Source organism: Podarcis erhardii (genome assembly GCF_964252035.2).
Source record: "Podarcis erhardii genome assembly, chromosome: 1".
NCBI lineage: Eukaryota > Metazoa > Chordata > Lepidosauria > Squamata > Lacertidae > Podarcis > Podarcis erhardii.
This window is the reverse complement of record NC_138497.1, coordinates 6,699,872-6,724,064: the sequence shown is the minus strand read 5'-3', so window position 1 is coordinate 6,724,064 and position 24,193 is coordinate 6,699,872. Positions and strand designations below refer to the sequence as shown.

General features: G+C 47.2%; 2 protein-coding genes across 2 annotated transcripts in view; one reads left to right on the top strand and one right to left on the bottom strand.

Moving 5' to 3' along the window:
- The window catches only part of EXOC5 (exocyst complex component 5), a 31,553-nt gene extending 24,909 nt beyond the window's left edge, over positions 1-6,644 (bottom strand). The window contains exon 1 of the mRNA XM_081860863.1: positions 6,494-6,644. Coding sequence (XP_081716989.1) covers positions 6,494-6,607 — 114 coding nt within the window. The 5' untranslated portion in view covers positions 6,608-6,644. The remainder of the gene's footprint in view (positions 1-6,493) is intronic.
- Positions 6,645-7,826: 1,182 nt separating this feature from the next.
- Positions 7,827-23,136, top strand: AP5M1 (adaptor related protein complex 5 subunit mu 1). The gene is made up of 8 exons (XM_081863010.1): positions 7,827-7,913; positions 11,428-12,076; positions 13,034-13,261; positions 14,455-14,594; positions 15,054-15,139; positions 19,524-19,639; positions 21,173-21,269; positions 23,000-23,136. The coding sequence occupies exons 1-8, from the start codon at positions 7,846-7,848 to the stop codon at positions 23,080-23,082; spliced, it is 1,467 nt and encodes a 488-aa protein (XP_081719136.1). The 5' UTR covers positions 7,827-7,845; the 3' UTR covers positions 23,083-23,136.
- The last annotated feature ends 1,057 nt before the right edge of the window (positions 23,137-24,193 follow it).

Here is a 24,193-nt window from a genome sequence, read left to right as displayed (position 1 = left end):
AAACCTAGATTACTGGAAAGTGATATGAGGTTTTAAAAACATGATATTGAGGGCAATAGCAATAAGCTATCTTTTTCCAAATTCAAAGTGCTCAGAGGCCACAAGCAGTTTTTTATTCCAGACATTTTTAATATCAGTGCCAAGCGTTAGCACCTTGAAAAACAATACCTGACTAGATAGACAAGTTATTCCACACCTACAGTGCACTGAAGCTATACCACAAGCTTGTTCTGTTTAGTGGCAAAGCCAAGCTTCTCCTTTGGTTTAACTTGTCTTTTTAGCATTCCATTGCTACATTTGTTTGTAATGCGATTGTTCCATGCGGCATAGAGATTTTTAAAAAAAAATGGTAGACATGCTCACCACACAGTTTTAAATCACAAGTTCAGAAACCCATTATGAATTTCGTATCTGATTCAAAGTGACAATACAGATCACGAGACCACTGTGAAATTTCGTATGGACATTTGCAAATATTTCCAAGAGGAATAACCATGTTAGGCCCTTGCAGCAAAAACAATCAGAGAGTCTTGTAGCACCGTAAAAATTACGTCATAATAAATTTATTAGTCTCTAAGGAGCCTCAAGGGTCTTTGATCACATTTACAAAACTTTTTTCTGTTTATAGTTCAAGTACCTGTTGGACCCCCGTTTTAAAAAACTTCCTAGATCAGACAACAGGCCTACCTAGTCCTATATCTTGTTTCCCAACCAGACGCCCACAAGCAAAGTGTTGCAACGTGCCTCTTGATTGAACAATGTGTATTCCCTAAATGGCCTCTGCACCCCGTAGAGTCTTTCACCAGGCAAGTGTGATGTGCAGTTCCCTCCTCAACAGAGATTGTCTGATCACTACAGTGGTACCTCTGGTTATGTACTTAATTTGTTCCGGAGGTCCGTTCTTAACCTGAAACTGTTCTTAACCTGAAGCACCACTTTAGCTAATGGGGCCTCCTGCTGCTGCCACACCACCACCGCACAATTTCTGTTCTCATCCTGAAGCAAAGTTCTTAACCCAAGGTACTATTTCTGGGTTAGCGGAGTCTGTAACCTGAAGCATATGTAACCTGAAGCGTATGTAACCCGAGGTACCGCTGTATTATTAATACTCTACTAACCTATGGACTGGACTCCCACAATGTGTTGTTATATGGGACTGCCTCTGAAGACTTCTTGGAAACCTCGGCTAGCACAAAGTGCAGCTGCCATGCTGCTAACTGGGAACATCTTTAGGGAAGGTAGCTCAGCAGGTCTCTTAAACAGGCAGCACTACCTGTCAGTCCATTTCAGCATGAGCCTTTGTTCATCTTCTGAGACCCTCCTCTTGGTCCATGTGCTATGTGACGTTAGGCAGGTGGTGACTGGGGAGAGGGTGCTCTCGGCTGTGAAGCTCTGTCAATAGAATGCCCGCCCCAGAGACACTTGCCTGGTGCCAACCTTGATGTATTTTCAGCAGCAGGCAAATGCTTTTTTGTTTCCTAGGGGCAATCCGGCATGTTTTATATCCGTCAGTTTTAGTTTTATGGATTTACTGATTTCACTGGTCCCTGGCTATTGCTTCTAGGATCCGAACAGATTTAACATAGTGCTTTGTTGTTTGCATAGCATGCCACCCTGGGAGACATGCACCACAATCACATGTGAGTTGACAAAGCAAAAAGGTTGCTTCCAGACCTGGGTTTATTGTTAGATTGGTGCTCCTCAAGTGTGCAAGCTCACAGTGTCCAAACAACATTATTAGCATAAAAGCCAGCCTGTACTTCCCTCCACCTCAAAATTAAGCCAGATTTACCCTTTCTGAAGAAAACCCAACATGCTAAAAAAAATCCTGTTGCCAGCAACTCATCTGCAATATCCAAATACCCATTTACAATATTAAGTCCCCATTCAGAAGCACCCAGGGACGCGGGTGGCACTGTGGGTTAAACCACAGAGCCTAGGACTTGCTGATCAGAAGGTCAGCAGTTCGAATCCCCACGACGGGGTGAGCTCCTGTTGCTCGGTCCCTGCTCCTGCCAACCTAGCAGTTCAAAAGCATGCCAAAGTGCAAGTAGATAAATAGGTACCTCTCTGGCGGGAAGGTAAACGGCGTTTCCGTGCGCTGCTCTGGTTTGCCAGAAGCGGCTTAGTCATGCTGGCCACATGACCCGGAAGCTGTAAGCCGGCTCCCTCGGCCAATAAAGCGAGATGAGTGCCGCAACCCCAGAGTCGGTCACGACTGGACCTAATGGTCAGGGGTCCCTTTACCTCTACAGAAGCACCCAAACCTTACTGAGTGCCCAGGACTTATTCCCAGGTACCGTAAGTACAACAAAGCACAATGACGTGGGAAGCAGGCCACCAAATGATAGTCAATGTGCTGGGCAAGGTCCACTGTGGTCGTGAAATGGATGGAAACAGCACAAAATGAATCATTAGGGCATATGTTGCCCAAACTGAACACTACCTGGAACATTTATGATATAATGCAGAGGAGGAATGTTTATTCTAATGGAAGGTCAATTTCTTCTCTATACCTGCCAACTGTGAGAACATTCTACACTGCCCACTTTTTCTGTAATCTAATAACAATACATATTGCATTGCTAGCTAATGGGGCTGCCTGCAAAACTGGAAGACTCTGTATGGCCTACACTTAATTGTAAAGCCAGTAATCATGCCAAAGGTTCTTAAAAACTTTAGGCAAGTGGCATATTGTCTACCACAGTGGTACATTTACAGTGCAACCCTTACCATTACTCAGAAATTAAGCCCAACTGAATTTAGGAGACACACTCTCCAGCTAAGTACGCAGAGCGCCACAGACCTAGAGATCCAAGGTTCACATTCTCTGGAAACCTCTTTGTATTTAAGGATGGCTGATAGATCTGCACAGATGAAATCATCTGTTTCCCCCTCTCTTCCACTAATCACATAGGTCATGTTACAGTACGATGAGTGCATGCCAGTGTTACATTATGTCTGGGTTACTCAAACTGCCTGGCAGGCGAGTCCTGGCAGGCATTTGAACTGCCATTTGAACCATCACACAATGAATGCAATCTTCCTTTCACTGCCTCTACTTCTGGTGATTATGCTTCCTTAGCACGCCTCCCATTTACAGATAAATATTACAGCGTTCACAGCATCATAGAATTGTAGAGTTGGAAAGGACCCCGAGGGTCATCTATTCCAACCCTCTGCTATGCAGGAATCAATTTAGAGGAAACTACCGAGGAAGTGGAAGGAAATGGAGGCAGGGTAAAACAAGGAATGAGTTCAAGGTTCTTTTGGTTGCATGTGCTTAGGCCAAGTTACAGGCACAGTTACAGTCAGGCTCTGGAATTGGGGGTTGTTCCAAAGGTAAAATACTCCCGTGTATCTTCATGCTTGTTCACAATGAAAACCACTCCACGGGTTCTGGTACAAACTGAAACACAGGGATATAAATTTAACAGACCAACTGAGGCTATTTAACGTGCCTTGCTTTTATCATATATATTATCTATAAGTTGGGAGATGCTTGGGGCCACTTCATGGGCTGAAAGGTGGAGAAATGTTTACAAAAATTAATAAAATATGCCAGCTGCTTCTTGTAGCCTGTAAACATAAACACACACACATCCGTTTGCAGGGTGTTTCAAAGAAACGTGTCCGGCCTAAGGCGTGATTGGTCACTTCGTTTAGCCAGTATCATTCCTAGCAGGGATCCTGTCCTTGAACAGCTACAGAAGTAGAGGAAATGCAGCAAATGAAATCCCATCTCCATGCCGGCTGCACTTCTGCCTGAAATGCAGATGTTATGGGCCCAAGGGGAAGACATGCCAAGAAAAGAAAGAGTGGCAACCATAGACCATCTCTTAATACAAATCGGTATATGACTTCTTCGGAAGCTTAGGGCTGCAAAGAATACTCAAGGCCAGAGCAGTGGAGGCAATTCCAGCAGGGCAGATGGGGCACTCCCCCACCTGCCAGCCTTCTTATTTACAAGCACTGGCTGTCAGCCTCCTCCTCCTTTAGTCTGCTGCCTTAGGAGAACTCATCAGGAAAGAGGATGGAGATGAAACTGGAATTTGTTGGTTCTTTCTGACCCTGGCCGCCTTGCTTTCCGCCCTTTCAGTCCCGTCAGCACTGGACCAGGGATTGTTCAATGCCCTGATTACCTCAATACTGGAGGAAAGTGGGCTAAGACATCATTTATCAAACAAACTCTTAAGACCTTTCCCCTCCAATAAAAATAACCTTAGAAGTTCTACTACAGTATTTTGGGGGGAACAGCAGCAATGCCACCAGTTCGGGGGGGGGGTTTGCCTATTAATGTATTATTACTACTACTACTACTACTATTAATGTTCTGAATTTGTCTCTCTGGCTAAACTTCATCATCTTCGCAGACACAACTCAATGAAGCATCTCACCCACCCTACTGCACCTTCAAAACAATGGCTCCCCAATTTCCACCCACCGTTCACAATCTCTTGCTCCCCATCTCATTCGCCCTGTGCCACACATGAGGCTTCCCAATTTGTTATTATTATTTAATCCTAGTAAAGCATAAACACCAACAGCTGCATGGCAAGCAAATAACCCAGTAGGAGAATCTTTTGCCTGTCGCTGCATCTCCATCTCAGGGACGGGGGGGGGTCATTTCTCCATTTCACGTGGCTGTCAAAGTAAGGGGTGAGGGGAAAGTCCAGGTACTAGACACTTTTACCCCCCCTCCATCCTTTCCCCTCTAAGACCAACCTTATGCCTCCCTATTTCTGACCTAACAGATACAAGATGTTACCCCACTACATCGCTGACAGCTGCCCCCCCCCACCTTTCCCTGCAAAACACACACCCATTTTGCTCTCTCCGGAAACCCTCGCTGCCCCACTGACAGCTCCCTTCCACCACCGCTTGCCTTCCCTTCCCTCTCCCCTACAGTGACACTCCCCCCTCCCCAAAATCAGCTCAACCTAAACCCTCTTCCTCCCTCAGCAGACATAGAAAAAGGCAAGTTTATAGACAAAGGAGCATGCCATTTGCACCCCTTTGCCGCCTGAGGCTGGGACTTTGCCCACCCATCTTCCTCTCCCCTCATCTCCATGTATGAACTTAATAGGGCTTTGCTTATTTTTTGCTTGCTACTACTATTATTATTATTTGCTTGCTATTCTTGCTATGTTGTTAATATGGTTGTATAGATTATAAATGCTTGTTAATAGATTATAGACAGATCATATGATTTGTTAATCATACGACATTTGCTTTAATTCTGGTGTTTTGTTTATTTCTTAGCTGTTGCTTTGTCAACAGCGTTTTTTGCAGGTTGCGACTGCTTCTCCGGTGATTTGTTAACTATTCTATATGATTTATGCTGCGTTTGAGACATTCTACACTGCTATCACTCATTGTCCGTAAGCCGCTCCGGGATTCATGTGAACGAAAAGCAGTATAGAAAATGCAGTAACTAAATCAATGAAACCACCCCTTGTCACTCTGCTTGCCTTCAATACTTCACTCCCCAGAGGAACAAGACCACCCCACCCCACCCCCCAAAGAAACAATCTGCCTATTTCCTCACCTCAAAGAAAACACTCCCTCCCTAGGGGGTGTCCCATTGCAGGAGAGGGGGTATCACCCCACATGGTATCATCCCAAATAAGGAGAGGGGGTGCCACCCCACATGAGAAGAGGGATATCCCCCACACATGAGGAGACAGGGTGCCACCCCACATGAGGAAAGGGTGTGCCCCCTACATGAGAAGAGGGATACCCCCACATGATAGGGGTGCCACCCCACATGAGAAGATGGATATTCACCCCACATGAGGAGAGGGGGTGCCACCCCACATGAGAAGAGGGATACCCCCCACATGATAGGAGGTGCCACCCCACATGAGAAGATGGATATCCCCCCACATGATGAAAGGAGGTATCCCCCCCATGATAGTGGGTGCCACCCCACTGAGAAGATGGATATTCACCCCACATGAGGAGAGGGGGTGCCACCCCACATGAGGAAAGGGTGTGCCCCCCACATGAGAAGAGGGATACCCCCCACATGATAGGAGGTGCCACCCCACTGAGAAGATGGATATTCACCCCACATGAGGAGAGGGGGTGCCGCCCCACATGAGGAAAGGGTGTGCCCCCCACATGAGAAGAGGGATACCCCCCCCACATGATAGGAGGTGCCACCCCACATGAGAAGGATATCCCCCACATGACGAGAGGTATCCTCCCATGATAGGGGGTGCCACCCCACTGAGAAGATGGATATCCCCCCCACATGAGAGAGGGGGTGCCACCCCACATGAGGAAAGGGTGTGCCCCCCACATGAGAAGAGGGATACCCCCATGATGAGAGGCATACCCCCCACATGAGAGGGAGACATCTCTCCCCACCCCATGAGGAGGAGAGGGGAGCGGGCATCACCCCCCCACACACACACCCCATCTTGCCCCAGTGACAGCCCCCTCTCTCCTCCCCCCTCACCCCGCCCCGGGTGGCCCCCCAACCCCTCACCTCGAAGAGCTCGGGCGTGACGGCCGCCATGGCGCCGGTCCCTGCTCCCTCGCCGTCCCTCAGCCGCCCGCGCAGGCCCGCCGCCCCCCGCCGCCCGGACCAGGCCTCCTCCATGGCCTCTCGAGGCCCAGTCCCGAGCTCTCCTCCTCCTCCTCCTCCTCCTCCTCTCGCTGCTGCCGCCGCTGCTCCTCCTCCGCCGGAAACCGTCCCTCGCCAGGCCGCGGCTGGGCGCTTCCCCGGCTCCTCGGGGCCTGCCAGGCGGCTCCGCCCAGACAGAGGCGCCCCAGTCAGCTGCTGCTGCCGCCGCCGCCGCCGACTAGGCCCCAAAGCCGCGCCTCGGAGGTAGCGGGAAGGCCCGGCGGAGGAAGGCGGCCTGAGGAGAGGGGCGAGGGGAGGGGCGCCGGCCTGTCAGCAGCGTCAGTGGGGGGCTTCTGAAAAGGGGGGTGTCCCACGGAGCGAAGTGGGGAGGGAGGGTCTCCTTCTGGTAACAAGGGTAGGAAGGTGAGAATATATATATATATATATATATTTATATTCCATATATATATATATGTTGAAAGACTGTTGGGGAGTTTAAGGCAGGGCTTGGGGGGGGGGAGGAATCTGCTCTATCCCTCTAAATAGGGGAGCTCTAAATAGGGGACCCCTACTCAGTGGCGTAGCGTGGGTTGTCAGCACCCGGGGCAAGGCAAGTAATTTGCGCCCCCTAACCCATGGATTTGCGCCCCCTAACCCGTGGATTTGCGCCCCCTAACCCATGGATTTGCGCCCCCTAACCCATGGATTTGCGCCCCCTAACCCTAACCCCCAGATGGTGCTGCCGCCCCCCCCCCTGCACCCCCCACGCTACGCCACTGCCCCTACTCTGTGCACTGCAAGAGGTTCTGCTTTGTGCAAGAACAGAAAAAGGGAGAGAGAGATCTGGTTCCTTGTGTCTGCTTTTTTTTTCCTGATTGCAAAGGTGCCATTAGGGTGCATGCTCCCCATTGCAAGGGGATAGTGGGGTTGGGGGTCCTCAGCCTGGAACTGGTAGAGGCTCTCTGCTTTTGGAGCGTAGCCTTTGCTGATTTGCATAGCTAGTTTGGGGCGCCTGCGACTTTTGGAAGGCCTGCTACCCCGGGGAAGCGAATCTTCGGAGGGTGGTTGTTGTTTATTTAAGTAGATTTGGGGTTGGGGCATGGCCGGTGAGAGGGGTGCCCTAACCTGTGGGCCAAATTCTGATTGAGGAACAGGGAAGAAGCTAGCAGTGGCTCTGGGGTTGAAGACCTGGGCGGTTCCGGATCCGAAATTTCCCTTGGCACCCGAATGATGCCTGCGAGAAGACGTTCCTAGGCTACGTTAAGCCACCCGCAATGGCCTTGAGGGGACTCTGGCTCGTCGGCCACGAACAAGGGTCCTGTGGCACCGTGCTGTTTTCCAGGTAATATGCTGTAGTGAACCTACATGTAAGTCTGGTCAGTATGTTCCTTTCCCCCACCCAGTGGCTGTTTCTCTGCCCTCTCTCGGCCATTGTGAAGCAGAACGGCCTCTTGTGAGTTGAGCCATCACATATGGAGCATCTCTGTAAGTGATGGGTCATATCTCGATGACAGAACACTGTGCTTTGCATTCAGAAGTTTCCAGGTTCAACCCTGGGCATCTGCAGTCAAAATAGATTGGGCAGACTTGATGAGAAAGACCCTCCTCCGCCTGAAACTTTGAAAAGCTGCTGCCAGTCAGAGTAGAAACTTTGAAAAGCTGTTGCCTGTCAGAGTAGGCAGCATTGGGCTGGATGGGCGAATAGTCTGAACTGATGCAAAACAACTTCTGTGGTTGCTGTTCCTGCGTAGCCTTTCTCCTGCCCAGTTTCCCCTGGGATTGCCAGCTTGAGATAAAGACTGGGGGTGATCTCCCTTAGAGGAACCAGCCCACCAATGACATTGTGATTTACTGTGATTTTGGTTTCCTAGCATGCGAGCCATCTGAAAACAAAGGGCATATTTACACTACGTTCCCTCTCCCCAAAGATTCCAGGCAATTGTAGTTTGGAGCATCTGCATGGGATAGCGCTCTAACAAACCCGCGCTACAATTACCAAGATCCTTTTCGAAAGTCATGGCAGTTAAAATTCTATAGTGTCTTGGGGGAAGACAATACTGGGCAATAAGGCAGCTTCCTTTATTCTTCCTATATAGTAAGCCTGCAACCCACGCACAGGTTGCATTTTGGGGACTGTGCCTAAAGCCAAAATTGCATATAGTCAAAAGACATTGGGTGCAATGGTGAGTAGGATTGCCAGAGACTTTTTTTCCTGGACATCCACCCTCTTTTTATTATTTGTACGTAAAGGTGAATGTGCATACGTTGCGGGCACACTGTATTGATAGTGGCTCCTCTGTATGACGGATACACAGTACAGTAATATTGTATTTTGGGTGGTGAGGTACATTGGTGGGGGCCACAGGAGGCAATTATTTATCATCACCAATGTTTTTGTTCCAGGTCTATGCTGGGGAGTTTGCGTTGTGCAAGCATGAAAGGAATAGCCAGGGGATTCCTAGCTCTCTAGTACAGCATTGTCTTCCTGAACAGGACCAAGAATGTGGTTGTCACCAGTTCAAGTTTGCAATCACAAAACCCTAGTGGCAACTTGCTCTGTGTGTTTGTGTCTCAGCTGCTCCAAAGGCCAGTGTAATTGACTATGAGCTCTGCCTCCTCTCCACCTTCATGGCTGGAAAAAAGAGATTGGAGCTCATGGAGCTTAGCAGAAAACAGTGGAACACTCTCAGTTGCAAGCAGAATCATGGAGCCCTTCCCCGTTTTTCTGGAGTGGCTATTTGGAATAGCCACACTCCGAACAATGTATAAAACAGGTTGGTGACGTGTTCCTCCGTATTGCAGAGAAAGACCTCAGAAACCACATCGTGTCCTAAACATAATGTGTACTCTACCTCCAATATTATACCATTTTCCTCCTGTTTCCCCACGGGGACCAAATTCTTGGCAACCTTGGATGGGCTACTTGCCCTGGGTCCTGCATTTACATAGGAACAAATGCCTTAGTCTGAGTCAGAGCATTAGTTCACATAGCTCAATATTGTCTACACTGTTTGGCAGCAGCTGTCTAGGGTTTCAGCCATGCTTTTGCATGGTGGAGGAGTGGCGAGCACCTCTCCAATCGCTATGCATGTGACATTCCATAAAATATGTATGTGGCACATGGTTGTGCAGTCATGCAGGTACAGTGGTACCTCTGGATACAGTAGTACGTTCCAGAGCCCCGTTCACATCCTGAAGCGAATGCAACCCACATCTGCACGGGTCACAATTTGCCGCTTCTGTGAATGTGCATGACGTCATTTTGACCGTCTGCGCATGCGTGAGCGGCGAAACCCAGAAGTAACGCATTCCGTTACTTCCGGATCGCCGTGGAGCGCAACCCAAAAACGCTCAACTTGAAGCAACTTCAACCCGAGGTATGACTATACCTAATTTTGCTTCCTCAGAAAGGAGGGGAAGAGTTTGCCTGGAGTGCCCATGTTATGGATGTGAGGGGAAGAAGGGTCTATCCCAGTATACAAAATCGTGATGAGCATGTGAACATTGCACGCACTTTCACTCGCAGTTCTCTGTTACTTTCACATGAGCATTGGGAGAGTTAAAAAGAGAAACGTAAAGAGCATATGCCAGTTCTGTAAAATCTCTACACAAACTGTGCTTGTGATTGTTGAGGTTCAGCAGTAATTGTAGTCTGCATTGTAGACTCAGGAATACTTCAGCCATCCTTCAGCCAAAATGGGAATTAGAGACAACAAATAAAAACCTTCCACCATGCCAGGTTCAAACACCGATTCCACATAATGCCAATTATCCCCTTTTGTTCATTCCTACTGTACTTTAAAGTGACACTGTCAACTTGATATTTGGAATTAAATTAATTTTGATGGGGGGAAATTGAGCTTCTGACAGTGGCGTCTTTTAAAAATAATTACTGTACAACGTAGTAGTTAAATCCAATTGTTTAATATATAAAAAAAGGTTTTTCTGTTCTCCCGTGGATATTACAAGGGTTTGATATTTCTTTTACTCCTCTGAATAAGAGGAGAATTAACTATGGAGCTGTAGTTAATAAAGGAAGATACAGAAGCAGTTGACAATCAGTTGATGAATCAGAGCCTACAAAAAGCAGTAAAGGTTTCTCAAATTTAGGGGGCTGGAAAAGGACATGAGCACAGAAGCAAATGAATTGTCTGTCTTATTGGTAATAGAACTGTAAACAGGCAGGGCTCTAGGTTTACCAAAGTATTGGGTCACAACTCAAGCCTTGGAGTGCTTGCAAAGCCTCATTCCCCTGGGTCTAGATAATATCTTGTGTGAAGTGGAACTTCAGATGAAGGCCTTTGTGTACAATGGCCTGATTCATGCTGTCATTTCCCCCCAGAAAAGGATTGTGCCAAAACAGCCATTGTGCAGATAGGTGTCTTCATGGAGCCTTCACCTCGCTTGGGACTTGTAAAAGCAGCTTGGTGAACCAACCCCTTAGGAGCTGGGTCAGTTTGGTGCCATGCAGCTCAGACCAATTTGGAGCATGCAACAACAGCAATAACAATTTTATTATTTGTACCCCACCCATCTGACTGGGTTGCCACAGCCACTCTGGCTGGCTTTCAGCAGATAAAGAAACACAACAAATCATCAAACATTAAAAACTTCCATATACTTCAGATGTCTTCTAAAAGTCGTATAGTTATTTATCTCTTTGACATCTGCTGGGAGGGCGTTCCACAGGGAGGGTGCCACCACCGAGAAGGCCCTCTGCCTGGTTCCGTATAACTTTACTTTTCACAGTGGGGGAACTGCCAGAAGGCCTTTGGAGCTGGGCCTAAGTGTTTGGCTGAATGTCTCAAGCAACATAATGTTAACTTTCCTGCAACCTGTGTGCTTCCACATTGCAGGCGTTACCCCACGGTTGAAAAGCGAGCAATATGCCTCAACAGAGCAAGTTATGTGGCCGTGCCTGAAGACGGCCCTTTCCTTAAAGCGCTGCTTTTCGAACTGAGGCTGGCCGATGAAGACCAGAGCTTCATAGAGCGTAGGGATGGCTGCTCCCGAATCAACAAGACTTCGGTCTATGCCCTTCAGACTGAAAGCGGCGAACTTTGGCCTGTGGTGGCCTTCCAGAAGAGCGGGTTGGTTTACGTCGGCCTCCCATTGGTAGAGCAGCCCTTGGCACCACGCCCACCTCTCATCAGCATCAGTGGGGTCTCTCAGGCTTTTGCGGTCTTGTCGGGGCTGCTGGCTTTCATGAACTCCAGCCAGAAGAACAAAGCAGAGAGGACTTCCAAAATTGGCCAGCTCCCAGGCTTGCTTATGCAGAGCTGTCCTTTTGGCACCCCGCTGGATATGAACTTGAACGGCTCGTCATTGGAAAACAATCACATTGCTCCAAGTAGCCATCCTCAGAAACCACCAGCTTGGAGAACCAGCACGTACAAGGGAAAGCCTCAAGTTAATGTCTGCATTACTGAAAAAGTCAAGTCTGTGCAGTATGACAAAAGGGATGTGTCAGACATGTGGCAGGTTTATGGAACTGTAACTTGCAAGGTGAGACACTTTCTGGCGCAAATCTCTCTAACCTATTTGACACATGAATGCACCTGGAAAAGCAAAAATTCAGCTCATTTTTATCTTGGCATATGGGGAAGCTGAACCTAATATTTTTAATGCTTCAGCATGCCGCAGAGGAAATGCTTCTTTTTTTAGATTTGTGAACTATACCAAACTGAAAATCCCGCTTTACAGATATGCTCTTGCATATCTCCCTCCTAGTTTTGCTAGCTGAATAAAGAGTTAAAAGATGCCACTGCTAATTTCGATATCATTTTTCAGTGTTTAGATTTCATCCTGCGGCGCTTGCATTATTCATCCTCATAATAGCCCTGCGAGCTGAGAGACACTGTTTCAGTTCAGACATTGTAGGTTATACTTGTAATAAATTACAATAGTAAGAATAGTAATGAAAGCGATAATACAATTCTAGTTATAGTCAGCAACATCTGGAAGGTCGGAGGTTCCTCTTAAAGGGCAAAGGGACCCCTGACCATCAGGTCCAGTCGTGACCGACTCTGGGGTTGCGGTTCTCATCTTGCTTTATTGGCCGAGGGAGCCAGCGTACAGCTTCCGGGTCATGTAGCCAGCATGACTAAGCCACTTCTGGTGAACCAGAGCAGCGCATAGAAACGCCGTTTACCTTCCCGCCAGAGCGGTACCTATTTATCTACTTGCACTTTGACGTGCTTTCAAACTGCTAGGTTGACAGGAGCAGGGACCAAGCAACGGGAGCTCACCCTGTCGTGGGGATTCGAACCGCTGACCTTCTGATCCCTAGGCTCTGTGGTTTAACCTACAGCGCCACCCGCATCCCCGCTATTATAGCTATTAACTATTTAAAGGGAAGCCTTTCTAGGAGGTTGTGAATTGGGCCGTTCTCTAAGGAGGTCTCTTCCGTTCTCATGGATAACTAGGGATGCTTTGAAGACTTCTCTTTCTTTGTCTTTGAAGTGCGACATAGAAGGCACTGCTCCCAACGTGACCATCAGCTTGAACCTCCCTGCCAACGGCTCTCCTCTCCAGGATATTTTGGCCCACCCTTGCGTTACGTCCCTCGACTCCGCCGTTCTGACTTCCAGCAGCGTTGACGTAATGGACGACTCTGCCTTCAGCGGGCCTTACAAATTCCCTTTAATACCTCCTGCAGACCCCTTCGACCTGTGCTTTTATACTTCCCAGGTAAGGCTGCACGATTTGCAATGTTAATCCGGCAGCAGGGTCAGGCACTTGCCAGAGTCGGTACCCCAGCAAGATCCCCTGGCCCTCCTCCTCCCTCTTCTCCCACCCTCTGGCCTCGTGAGGATGACCAAGTGAGCAGCAACAGCCGTGAGGATAAGAAGCAGCTTGCACCACTGTTGATGAAGTGGTGGTGATCGGGACCTGATCTGGAGAAGGAAAGGGGGGGGGGAGAGGGAGGAGCGTGGCCCTCTGTCATGGATGCTTTAGCTGTAATTTCTACATTACAAGGGGTGAACTGGGTGACCCTTGGGATCCTTTGCAAGTCTAAGATTCTATGAGCAGGAAAGAATCTGGGCTGGCACACTTACCAGATTTATGAAGGCTGCAGAAGCAAGAGACCTGCCTGCCTGCCTGCCTGATCAGTTATCCACTGAAAAATACTTATCATATGTGCCCGTCTTGGCCTGGGTTATTTATTTACAGCATGGCACCACGTAATGTGAAGTTTAAGGGTTAAAAGCAGCACTTTTAAGCTGGGCGCTGTCATACTGACACAGCACAGGTGCAATATCATCAAATTATCAGTCCCGGTTAATAATCTTGCGCCCCTTTCCCGGACCAACTGTGGTTTCCGGACTGTTTTTAAATGCAGCCGCACGTACAGAGATTTACATCGATGGAAGGCAAAGTTACAATCACACCTTCCTGTATAATAACATGGCCTCCCATAACAAAGCCTGGTCTCTTCTCATCTTTGTCTCTCTGAAAGGAATCTGCAAGTTAGCAATGGCCCTCCATCTCATTACATGCTTTGAGTGTGGCACTGGGCAAGTTTTTGGCCTCCATCCTAGAAATATTTCCAGCACCCTGCTGATCGGTGGTTTAGAGAATCTAGCTTGCAAATGAGTTGTTAATTCCTGTTTTCCATCAGAATTAAGCACTTTCTGCCTAATTATCTTACTGTTTAGCAATCAGAGAGTTTATATCTGACATCTGGACGCTGTCAACCCATTTTAATTTTATTTATTTTACTTTATTCTAGAATTTGCACTCTATCATGCCTCCAAAGAGGCCTCTGGGCAACTTGAAAACCCGCAACCATAAAAAAGCCTACAACCATCAATTGATAAAACGCATAAGAATGGTTTTAAAATATGAATATAAGGAATTCAACTCTCTCTCCTCCCGCTCAGGTGCCTGTTCCACCAATTTTGGGGTTTTATCAGCTAAAAGAGGAAGAATCACAGTGGAAGTTCACCGTTCACCTGAAGCTTCATGAAAGTGTGAAAAACACTTTTGAGTACTGTGAGGCCCGTATTCCCTTTCTCAACAGGTGAGAATCATGCAATTGTCCCCTCTTTTCTGGGAGTGGGATTTTCAAGAACCAACATGTTTCCCTCCTTGGGTGCAGGTAAAAGTTGTCGTTGGAACGAGTTTTGAAATAGAGCATAGGACAGATCATATCTAGCCCAATGTTGGGAAACCACTGTCCTTCCAGATGTTGCTCAGTGCTGCTCATCACAATGGGCAATGAGTAAGGACTGGACCAGCAGTTCACCTTTTACCAGTATGATGGAAATGGGAGAGGTGTCTCCACTCGCCCTACAGCTGGAACAATTTATAACAGAGGAGTGACGAAGGCTACTGCTTACATCGTCTCCTGGTGCAAATGTTTAATTTGCACCAAATTCACCTTGTACAAAAACTGTGTATTGTTACCGGTTATTTAATGAAGGGGTTCCAGGTAAGCCCCAGGTTGCTGTAACGGGGTTTGTTTTTCTGTTGGCGACAGGGGACCCATTACACACCTGGAATACAAAGTTAGCTACGGCCAGCTGGAGGTGGCGAAAGAGAAAAGCTTGCTGGTTTGGGTCATAGGTAAGATAAAACCTATCCTCCCCCCCCCCTTTCCTACTGAAGCATGGCTGCTTACTGAACTTGTTTGAAAAGGCATCACAGCCACCTTGCTGGCTGCTCCATCCACTCTTGGTCCATGGGAAGATTAGCCAAGTCCTCATTAAAGCCTTTTCCCTCCCGGTGGGCTTTGCCAACCAGGACTTCTTTTACTTCTCTAGCATAGAGTTGGTGGCCAAGAGTGTGAGCTCTGAACTCAGGCCAGGCATGCTCTCATCTCAGGCAAAAACTCACAGCGTCTGCGCATGCGCAGGTTGCAATTCGGCGCTTCTGCGCATGCACAAAGAGTGATTTAGCGCTTCTGCGCATGAGCAACTGCTTAAACCTGGAAGTAACCCATTCCGGTACTGTAATGGTTCTAGGGGTTGCTCGTGCGTAAGTCGTCGCCACACCTGGCTGAGTTACCTGGGTGAACCCGATTCTGTTCGGACAGCCACTCACCCGTGGCTGTCTCAGTCGCTGGCAGAATCCGTCAGTGGGCGTTTCCAGCAAAGAAGCTCCTTGACGCCTAGTCTCCGCCTACTCTCCCTGCGCGGAAGCCTTCTGCGCAGGGAGGGTGTGGGCAGCGGAGGACCCGTGCTCTCCCCGCTGGTCCCTGGCAAGGAGTCATGGAGCCACCTCGCCGATTCCCCCATCTGCCCCCCTTCTTCATTGGTGCTACTCTGATTTCCCTCCCCAATAGCTGGGCTGCTTCTCTCCTTTCTGGGATGCTCTCCGTAATCCCTCTGGAGCCCTCCCTCTCCCTCTGGCTCCGATGGCAGTTCCCTGACAGGTACTTACGGGTTTTGGCAGTCCGTAACCCAAAAAAACACAACCTGAAGCGTCTGTAGCCCGAGGTATGATGATGATGATGATGATGATGATGATGATGATGATGATGATAATAATACCAACAACAACAACAACAACAACAACAACAACAAACCTTTGTTGTCACTACACCACCTGTGTGCAGTGAATTAAACGAGCCCCCCTCCCCCCCCCCACATATACACTCAGCCTTGTTCACGCTCTGTGTGCTCGTCTGAAGTCAATTACACCACTATTTTTTTCCATTCAGCAGCCCAACAGCCCACAGATAAAAACTGTTCTTTAACCTGTTGGTGCGGCTGACTATACTTCTTCTTTTTTTTAATATATTTTATTAAGGGTTTTCTTGTTTTACAGTGTAAGTGTAATGCCTCGTGTATTTTTTTTTCCCGTGTAACATTTTTACAAATCCATTTCATTTGTTGAGGCATTAGGGGGAGAAGAAAAAAGAAAAGAAAAAAAAGAAGAAGAAAGGAGGGTGGAAGGAGGGGAGATGGATGGGGGTGGGGTGGGGTAGCGGTGTTTCTATTATGCTTAATGTATGTAGTTTGGTGTCAGCGTGCTTGTGTTGTTCACTTGTGTTCCTTTGGTGGTGAGAGAGGTTGGGGTTGGCCTAGGATGTGATTGTTTGTTTGTGATTGGCTGTGGTGATCTTTGTTTTCGTGTGTGAGTGAGGTGGGTGGGTGTTTTGGATCAAGTTAGCCATATTGATTTGTATGCTGTTGGTGGATTATTGTCATTGTCCTGTTGGGCTGTGTATGTGATAAAGGGGAGCCATACCGGGGTGAAGGTGTCTTCTTCTGTTTGTCCCCGTGTCAGTTTCAGTTTGTTAGTTAATTTTTCTAGTAGGGCTGTTTCCCATACTATTTGGTACCATTGGTCCATGCTTACTCCTGACAGGTCTCTCCAGTGTCTGGTTATGGTGTTTCTGGCTGCTGAAAGTAGGTGGGTTATGAGTTCTTTGTGGAGTAAATGGGCATTGTTGTCTTGGAAGATGTTTAGTAGGGCCAATTCTGGGGTGAAGTCTAATACTTGCTTTGTTATTTTACATATTTCTTGTATGGCTGTTGTCCAGAATAGTTGGATTTTGGGACACTCCCACCACATGTGGAGGTATGTGCCTGTGGAGGTGCACCCTCTCCAGCATTTTGGTGAGGTTCCTGGGTGTATTAGCGCTAGTTTCCTTGGTGTTAGGTACCACCTGTAGGTGAGTTTCAGTGTGAGTTCTTTTCTTTTCGTTGATATGGATTTAAAGGGGGGTTTAGACCACATTCTGGTCCATTGAGTGGGGTTAATCTCATAGCCTATGTCATTCTCCCATTGTTTTTTGATTGCGTCTAGGGGATTTGCGGGATTTTGGAGTAGTATTTTGTATATTGCGGATACTGTCCCTTTACCATTTCCCTTTGTTGTTAGGAGGAGGTTTTCAAAGGTTGTCAGGGGCCTAGTTGCTGCTGATTTTACTGTTGGGTTGTTTAAGAGGGCATGTAGTTGGTGTTGTGTTAACCAGGGCATTTGGGTGTCTTCTAGTTTGTCTTGTATTTCTTGTGTTGACAAGGGTTTGTTATTTTTATAAAAGTCTATTAGGCGATACTTCTGTATCTCCTGCCCGAAGGTAGGAGATTAAAGAAGTGCTGGCCAGGGTGTGAGTCGTCCCTAAGAATTTTCCTCGCTCTCCTGAGGCAGCGGTCTCCCGCGATGTCATCTAGCGAACTTCGAGGACAGCCCATGATGTCATGTGCAGCCAGCGACTCCTTGAATAGACTTGAGCAAATAATTCTCAGCACTCGGTCTGATTTATTTCACAGGCCTATTGTAGTTCCCATTTACTCTGATTCCCATGAAAAGAGCTGGATTGTACTTTATTAGCATCACTGGTGTCTCACTTTGTGAACAAGTTCCCAAGCTGCATTTGTCAGATACGGGACACTTAATTCTTGGAACTGCTTATTCTGATAATTGGGTTAGCCAAAATTTAAAACCTTGGCTCAGCCTCGGAAAATCTTAAATGGCACCTGAGGATATTTTCCTCTTGGTTGTCGAATTCCCTCTATGCCCTGCAGTCCCTTCCTAGGTTGCCTTTAGGCAAACCACAAACAATTCTATCCGCCTCAGTCCTTCTTGCCTCCATCTGCAGTATGGGGATAAAAAATACTGACCTACATTATGAAGCTTGTTGTAAGGGGGACTGAAATAAACCTTAACAATGTGAAGCGCCTGGAATATTCCAATGTCAGGTGTCAATTCTAAATGATGCAATGTATTTATTTCAGCAATTTGTATACCACTTACACACAGTTGTCTCGGAGTAGCGTGCTGGTGAGCCAATACAATAAGACAAAAATGTCTTAAAATCAGAATTCAGTTAAAATGCCTGCCAAAAAAATATTTTTTTAAAGTAAGTTTTGAAGGTGCCGCATTTGTAAAGCTCAGTCATTTAGTGCTGCGGTGCCTAAACTTTAGAGATCCCTGCCTGGTGAGATCAAGCAGGCAACTTCACTATGCTCCGCCTGCTAAAAACATTATTAGAAACAAGCTTGGAAAATTGAGGAAATTTTAATCTGTTTCAGTATTTTAATTTTTGTACGTTTTAAAGTATGGCTGCACATTTTTCTTGGTTTTATTGTTTTCTCTTTTTGAAACCACTTTGAGGTTGTGTGTGTGTGTGGTTCTTTTTTACAATCAGTGTATAAATTTTATGAAATAAAATAAATAAACGGGGGGGGGGGGGTTCCGCCTGACCTCAACTGGAAGGGAGTTCCACAGAGCTCCTGCTGGTTATGAGCTGTTGTGCATTCAACCCATGGGGAACCACTAACAGTTACTCCTCCTCCTCCTCCTCTTCTTCTTCTTCTTCTTCTTCTTCTTATTTGGATTTAGGTCCAAAGCAGAGGTGCAGGTGTGGCCAGATCCATGTGTTTAAACCAGGCAGGAAGTGGGGAGGGTGACTGATTTAAAGATTGATGGGCTGGGCTTCTTTCAGCCTTCGCTCAGGACTTAAAGTACCCCAGGTGGGGCTGCCCCAACAGTTCTTTCAAGTTACGAGTGGTCCCTTTAGGAGCTGGTTCTCATGGGCTCCAAATCTTGGGCTTCACCCCCCCCCTTTCTTAGAAGTCGTAAAGGTAAAGGGACCCCTGACCATTAAGTCCAGTCATGACCGACTCTGGGGTTGCAGCACTCATCTCATTTCATTGGCCGAGGGAGCCGGCATACAGCTTCTGGGTCATGTGGCCAGCATGACTAAGCTGCTTCTGGCGAACCAGAGCAGCGCATGGAAATGCCACTTTTCCTCCCACCAGAGCGGTACCTATTTATCTACTTGCGCTTTGACGTGCTTTCGAACTGCTAGGTTGGCAGGAGCTGGGACCGAGCAACAGGAGCTCACCCCGTTGCGGGGATTCGAACCTCCAACCTTCTGATTGGCAAGCCCTAGGCTCTGTGGTTTAACCCACAGCGCCACCCGCCTCCCTTCTTAGAAGTCTTACATAAATGCTATTGCTATTGTTACAACTCTGAAACCTTTCTTTTTCCTTTAAAGGACAAAAATTCCCCAAGTCACTGGAAATATCCCTTTCTGGGACTGTCGCTTTTGGCACCTTGAATCAGGAGCAGCAGATTGACCCTGTGTGTACTGGAAACACCACTTACATCAAAGTAAGTCGTCAGCTTCAAGAGAAGCTGGGTCTTAATTGTGCAGTTGTGTGTCGTCGTCGCCCCCCCCCCAAAAAAAAAAATATGGATGGACTTAGGCACTGTTTTCATCAAGAAACTTTGTAAGGGCCTTCAACCTGGATATGGGTGGATGTTAGGAAACAAGAGGGACATGGGCATTTTCCGTTCCTGTCATCCAATTCTACTCACTTATGTGCAGGAATACCGAAACAGTTCAAGGGGTGTGAGAGCCTTCACTAGCTGTAGGAAGTAACCTCCTTGTGCAAAGATTAAGTAAAGGTAAAGGGACCCCTGACCGTTGGGTCCAGTCGTGACCGACTCTGGGGTTGCGCGCTCATCTCGCTCTATAGGCCATGGGAGTCGGCGTTTGTCTGCAGACAGCTTCCAGGTCATGTGGCCAGCATGACTAAGCCGCTTCTGGCAAACCAGAGCAGCGCACGGAAACGCCGTTTACCTTCCCGCCAGAGCGGTCCCTATTTATCTCCTTGCACTTTGACGTGCTTTCAAACTGCTAGGTTGGCAGGAGCAGGGACCAAGCAACGGGAGCTCACCCCGTCGCGGGGATTCGAACCATCGACCTTCTGATCGGCAAATCCTAGGCTCTGTGGTTTAACCCACAGCGCCACCTGCGTCCCCATGCAAAGATTAGATACACCATATTTTCCCGTGTATTAGACGAGGTTTTTTGACTCGAAAATCATGTCAAAAAACTAGGGTCGTCCAATACATGGATAGTGGCATTGGGGGTGGGGGAGAAGCGGCACACCACCCAGCCGGTTGGGAGCGCAACTTTCTCCAATGTCGCTGTGCGTGGGAAATGATCTAAGGAGTGTTTCCTGCCCGCAGCTGCATGGGGGGAGTGTTGGAATCTTCAAGCCTTGTCAGAGGAATTTGCCACTGTCCAGGCACCCGGCTTGAGTTCCTTGTTGACCTCCCTGTCAGCAACTCCCGGCAGGATACAGGCAAGGTCTCTATCGGCGATTCTCCTCAAATGTGAGAAGAACACACCACTCTTCACTCCTCCCTGTCTTCCCCAGGAGGGGGAAAGAGACAGACAGAAATGTATTTACATGCCTTTATTTCTGTCTATGCAGCAGTACAGAGAAACACGTCTGCACTCTCCAAACACGCACAGCAGAGAGAGAAACTCCACCCCTGTACTTCCAGTACAGATCAGATGACACTCTGAGCTAACATCCGGTGCTCAGTACAGTGAATAGGCTATCCCTTTGTTCCCATGGCACAGCCACAAACATCAACATCCTGTTTGGCATTCCAGCCAGCTGCAGCTCGCTGCTGCATTGGTCCTTTTTCGTAACAGGGAGAAGCTCAACAACTTTGGGCCATCTCCTCTCATTTTCTTAAAATTGAGTCCCCCAAAATAGAGGGGGTCTTATACATGGGGGCGTCGTATAGACGGAAAAATACGGTATATTCTACCTAGTTGATGGGGACAGGGAGGTGTTTGAGCAGAGGATCTGTACATCTTACTGTTTTCTGCTTTGCTGCGCTTAGCTTTATTTTAGAATCCTGGATTTCACGCTGACCGGTTGTTACACAGACCAGCATTCCATCCAGGTCTTTTCCTCAGGAAAACCAAAGATCAGTACAGGTGAGCGGGGTCACATCTGCCGCTGGTTTTGCGTTAAAACAGAAGGACACCTTTAGCAAGGTGTATATAGGTGAACTTGCCTCGGAGCCTCCATTTCAAAATTACCTTCTGCAGAATTTATCATTCTTGTTGGTAATTAAATTTCTACACCACCCATCGTGCGATGATCACAGTGCAGTTTGCCGTATAAAATACAAAAATGCAACAGAAACAATAACACACACAGTTTAAAAGGCAATAGATTTAATTAGCCAAAAGCCTGGGAGAAAATGAAGGTTTTTGCCCATCGCTTAAAGATATATAATGAAGGCGCCAGGCGAACCTCCCTTCGGAGAGCATCCCACAAGCAGGGAGCCACTGCAGAGAAGGCCCTGTTCTTGTGCTTCCACCCTCCGGACCTCTCGAGGAGGGGCCACACGAAGAAGGGCCTCGGATGTTGATTGCAGGGTCTGGGTCAGTTCATATAGGGAGAGGCAGTCCTTAGGTATTGTGGTCCTGAGCCATTTAAGGCTTTATAGGACAAAGCCAGCACTTTGAATTGGGCACCTGCCACCCATCTGGTCTATGGAACTGCCCACTAACAGAGCCGCAGCCTTACCTGGATTGAGCTTCAGTTTGTTGGCTCAATGTAAAGTATTGCACTTGGGCAAAATGTAAAGTATTGCACTTGGGCAAAAAAAATGAGAGGCACAAATACAAGATGGGTGACATCTGGCTTGAGAGCAGTACATGTGAAAAGGATCTAGGAGTCTTGGTTGACCACAAACTTGACATGAGCCAACAGTGTGACGCGGCAGCTAAAAAAGCCAATGCAATTCTGGGCTGCATCAAAAGGAGTATAGCATCTAGATCAAGGGAAGTAATAGTGCCACTGTATTCTGCTCTGGTCAGACCTCACCTGGAGTACTGTGTCCAGTTCTGGGCACCACAGTTCAAGAAGGACACTGACAAACTGGAACGTGTCCAGAGGAGGGCAACCAAAATGGTCAAAGGCCTGGAAACGATGCCTTATGAAGAACGGCTAAGGGAGCTGGGCATGTTTAGCCTGGAGAAGAGGAGGTTAAGGGGTGATATGATAGCCATGTTCCAATATATAAAAGGATGTCACATAGAGGAGGGAGAAAGGTTGTTTTCTACTGCTCCAGAGAAGCGGACAAGGAGCAATGGCTCCAAACTACAAGAAAAAAGATTCCACCTAAACATTAGGAGGAACTTCCTGACAGTAAGAGCTGTTTGACAGTGGAATTTGCTGCCAAGGAGTGTGGTGGAGTCTCCTTCTTTGGAGGTCTTTAAGCAGAGGCTTGACAACCATATGTCAGGAGTGCTCTGATGGTGTTTCCTGCTTGGCAGGGGGTTGGACTCGATGGCCCTTGTGGTCTCTTCCAACTCTAGGATTCTATGATTCTATCCAGTCCATTACCAAGGAAAGACACCGGTGCAGTGCTTCCACTGCCTCACCCGCAGATGTCAAGGAGAAATAGAGCTGTGTGCTATTAGCATATTGCTGCCCAAATGCTCCAAAATGTAGCTTTCAACTATATGATTTATTTATTATGTCTACTATAAACATGTTTTTTTTAATTATGAAATTACAATCTCAAATGTATTTTAATCATTTGTGCTTTTGTGTGTTTTGAGATACTGTATAGTAGCTTATTTCTCTCTCTCTCTCTCTCTCTCTCTCTCTCTCTCTCTCTCTCCGTGTGTGTGTGTGTTTATTTTAATTTCAGCTCGAGAATTGCTTTCTTCAGATTACTACATCTGGAATTCCAAAGCCCCGGCACCTGTAGTGTATAGAACTTTGCTTTTCTAATTTCCCCTCAATTTTGTACTTGAAATGGGAAAAAAAAGTACTGAAATGTTTTAACTGATCTGTTCATTATTTAAGACCGTGTTTGGGGGGGAAACAACAAACATCCTTATTTCGCTTAAGCGTTGTTTATTGTTTTGTGAGCCCACACACCCCTTCTGTAGCTAGCTGTAGCCAGTGACATTGTAGGCTTTCTTTCACCACCAACACAGCCTCAATGGTCTGCAACTGGTCCTCCTTCCTTTCTAGAAATCTAGATATAGGAATGCTATGGAGTAGGATCTTTATTGGGGGGGGGGGCAAGCTCTTGCAGGTGCTGTGGACCTTAGTGTAATAGCCTTTTTAACCTCCTGTTGAGCACAACCATCTCTCCTCTTTGGCCAAGCCCATTTGTAAAGCAACCTGTATGAAGTAATACTTTTTTTTAAAGTAACTCTGTGCATGTGCAGAGTGCCTTTCACTCACCACTGAGCAGCTGCAGTCTGGCGCTGTACCACTGGAATTCTAGAGCTGGCCTTCCTCCCAGGGCTGTTCATCCATTAGGAAAGGCAGAGCAAAGTCTTTGATTCACGGCTCAATTCGTGCTTCTTGAAATGGATCTTTAAATCTACAAGCCTAAAGGTAAAACTACAAGCCTATTACATTAGCCGGTGCAGGTTGGCAAGGGGTGAAATCCTTTTCCAAAGGTCACAGTGCGGCTTCCAGCATAAAAACACAAAATGCATAACGTAATACGATACGATACGATATCTTTATTGTCATTGTCCCTTGCGGAACAATGAAATTGAAAAACTACATAAAAACTACATAAAAACTACATAAAACTACCACAAAACTACATAAAAACTACATAAAACTACATAAAACATTCAAAAACCCCTACAAAACTCTAAAACCCCATTTTAAAATACACTATACTTATGCTGCATTTAGAACCAGAATTGCATTAGCATAGAAACTGTTTTTCAGGCAGTGAGTCCTGGCCTTTATAACCCTGTACCTTCTTCCAGAAGGCAGAAGCTGAAAGAGATCATTTCCGGGGTGCATACTATCCTGCGCTATCTCTGCCGCTTTCTTATGGCACCTGGCAGCATAGATTTGATCTAAAGTGGGA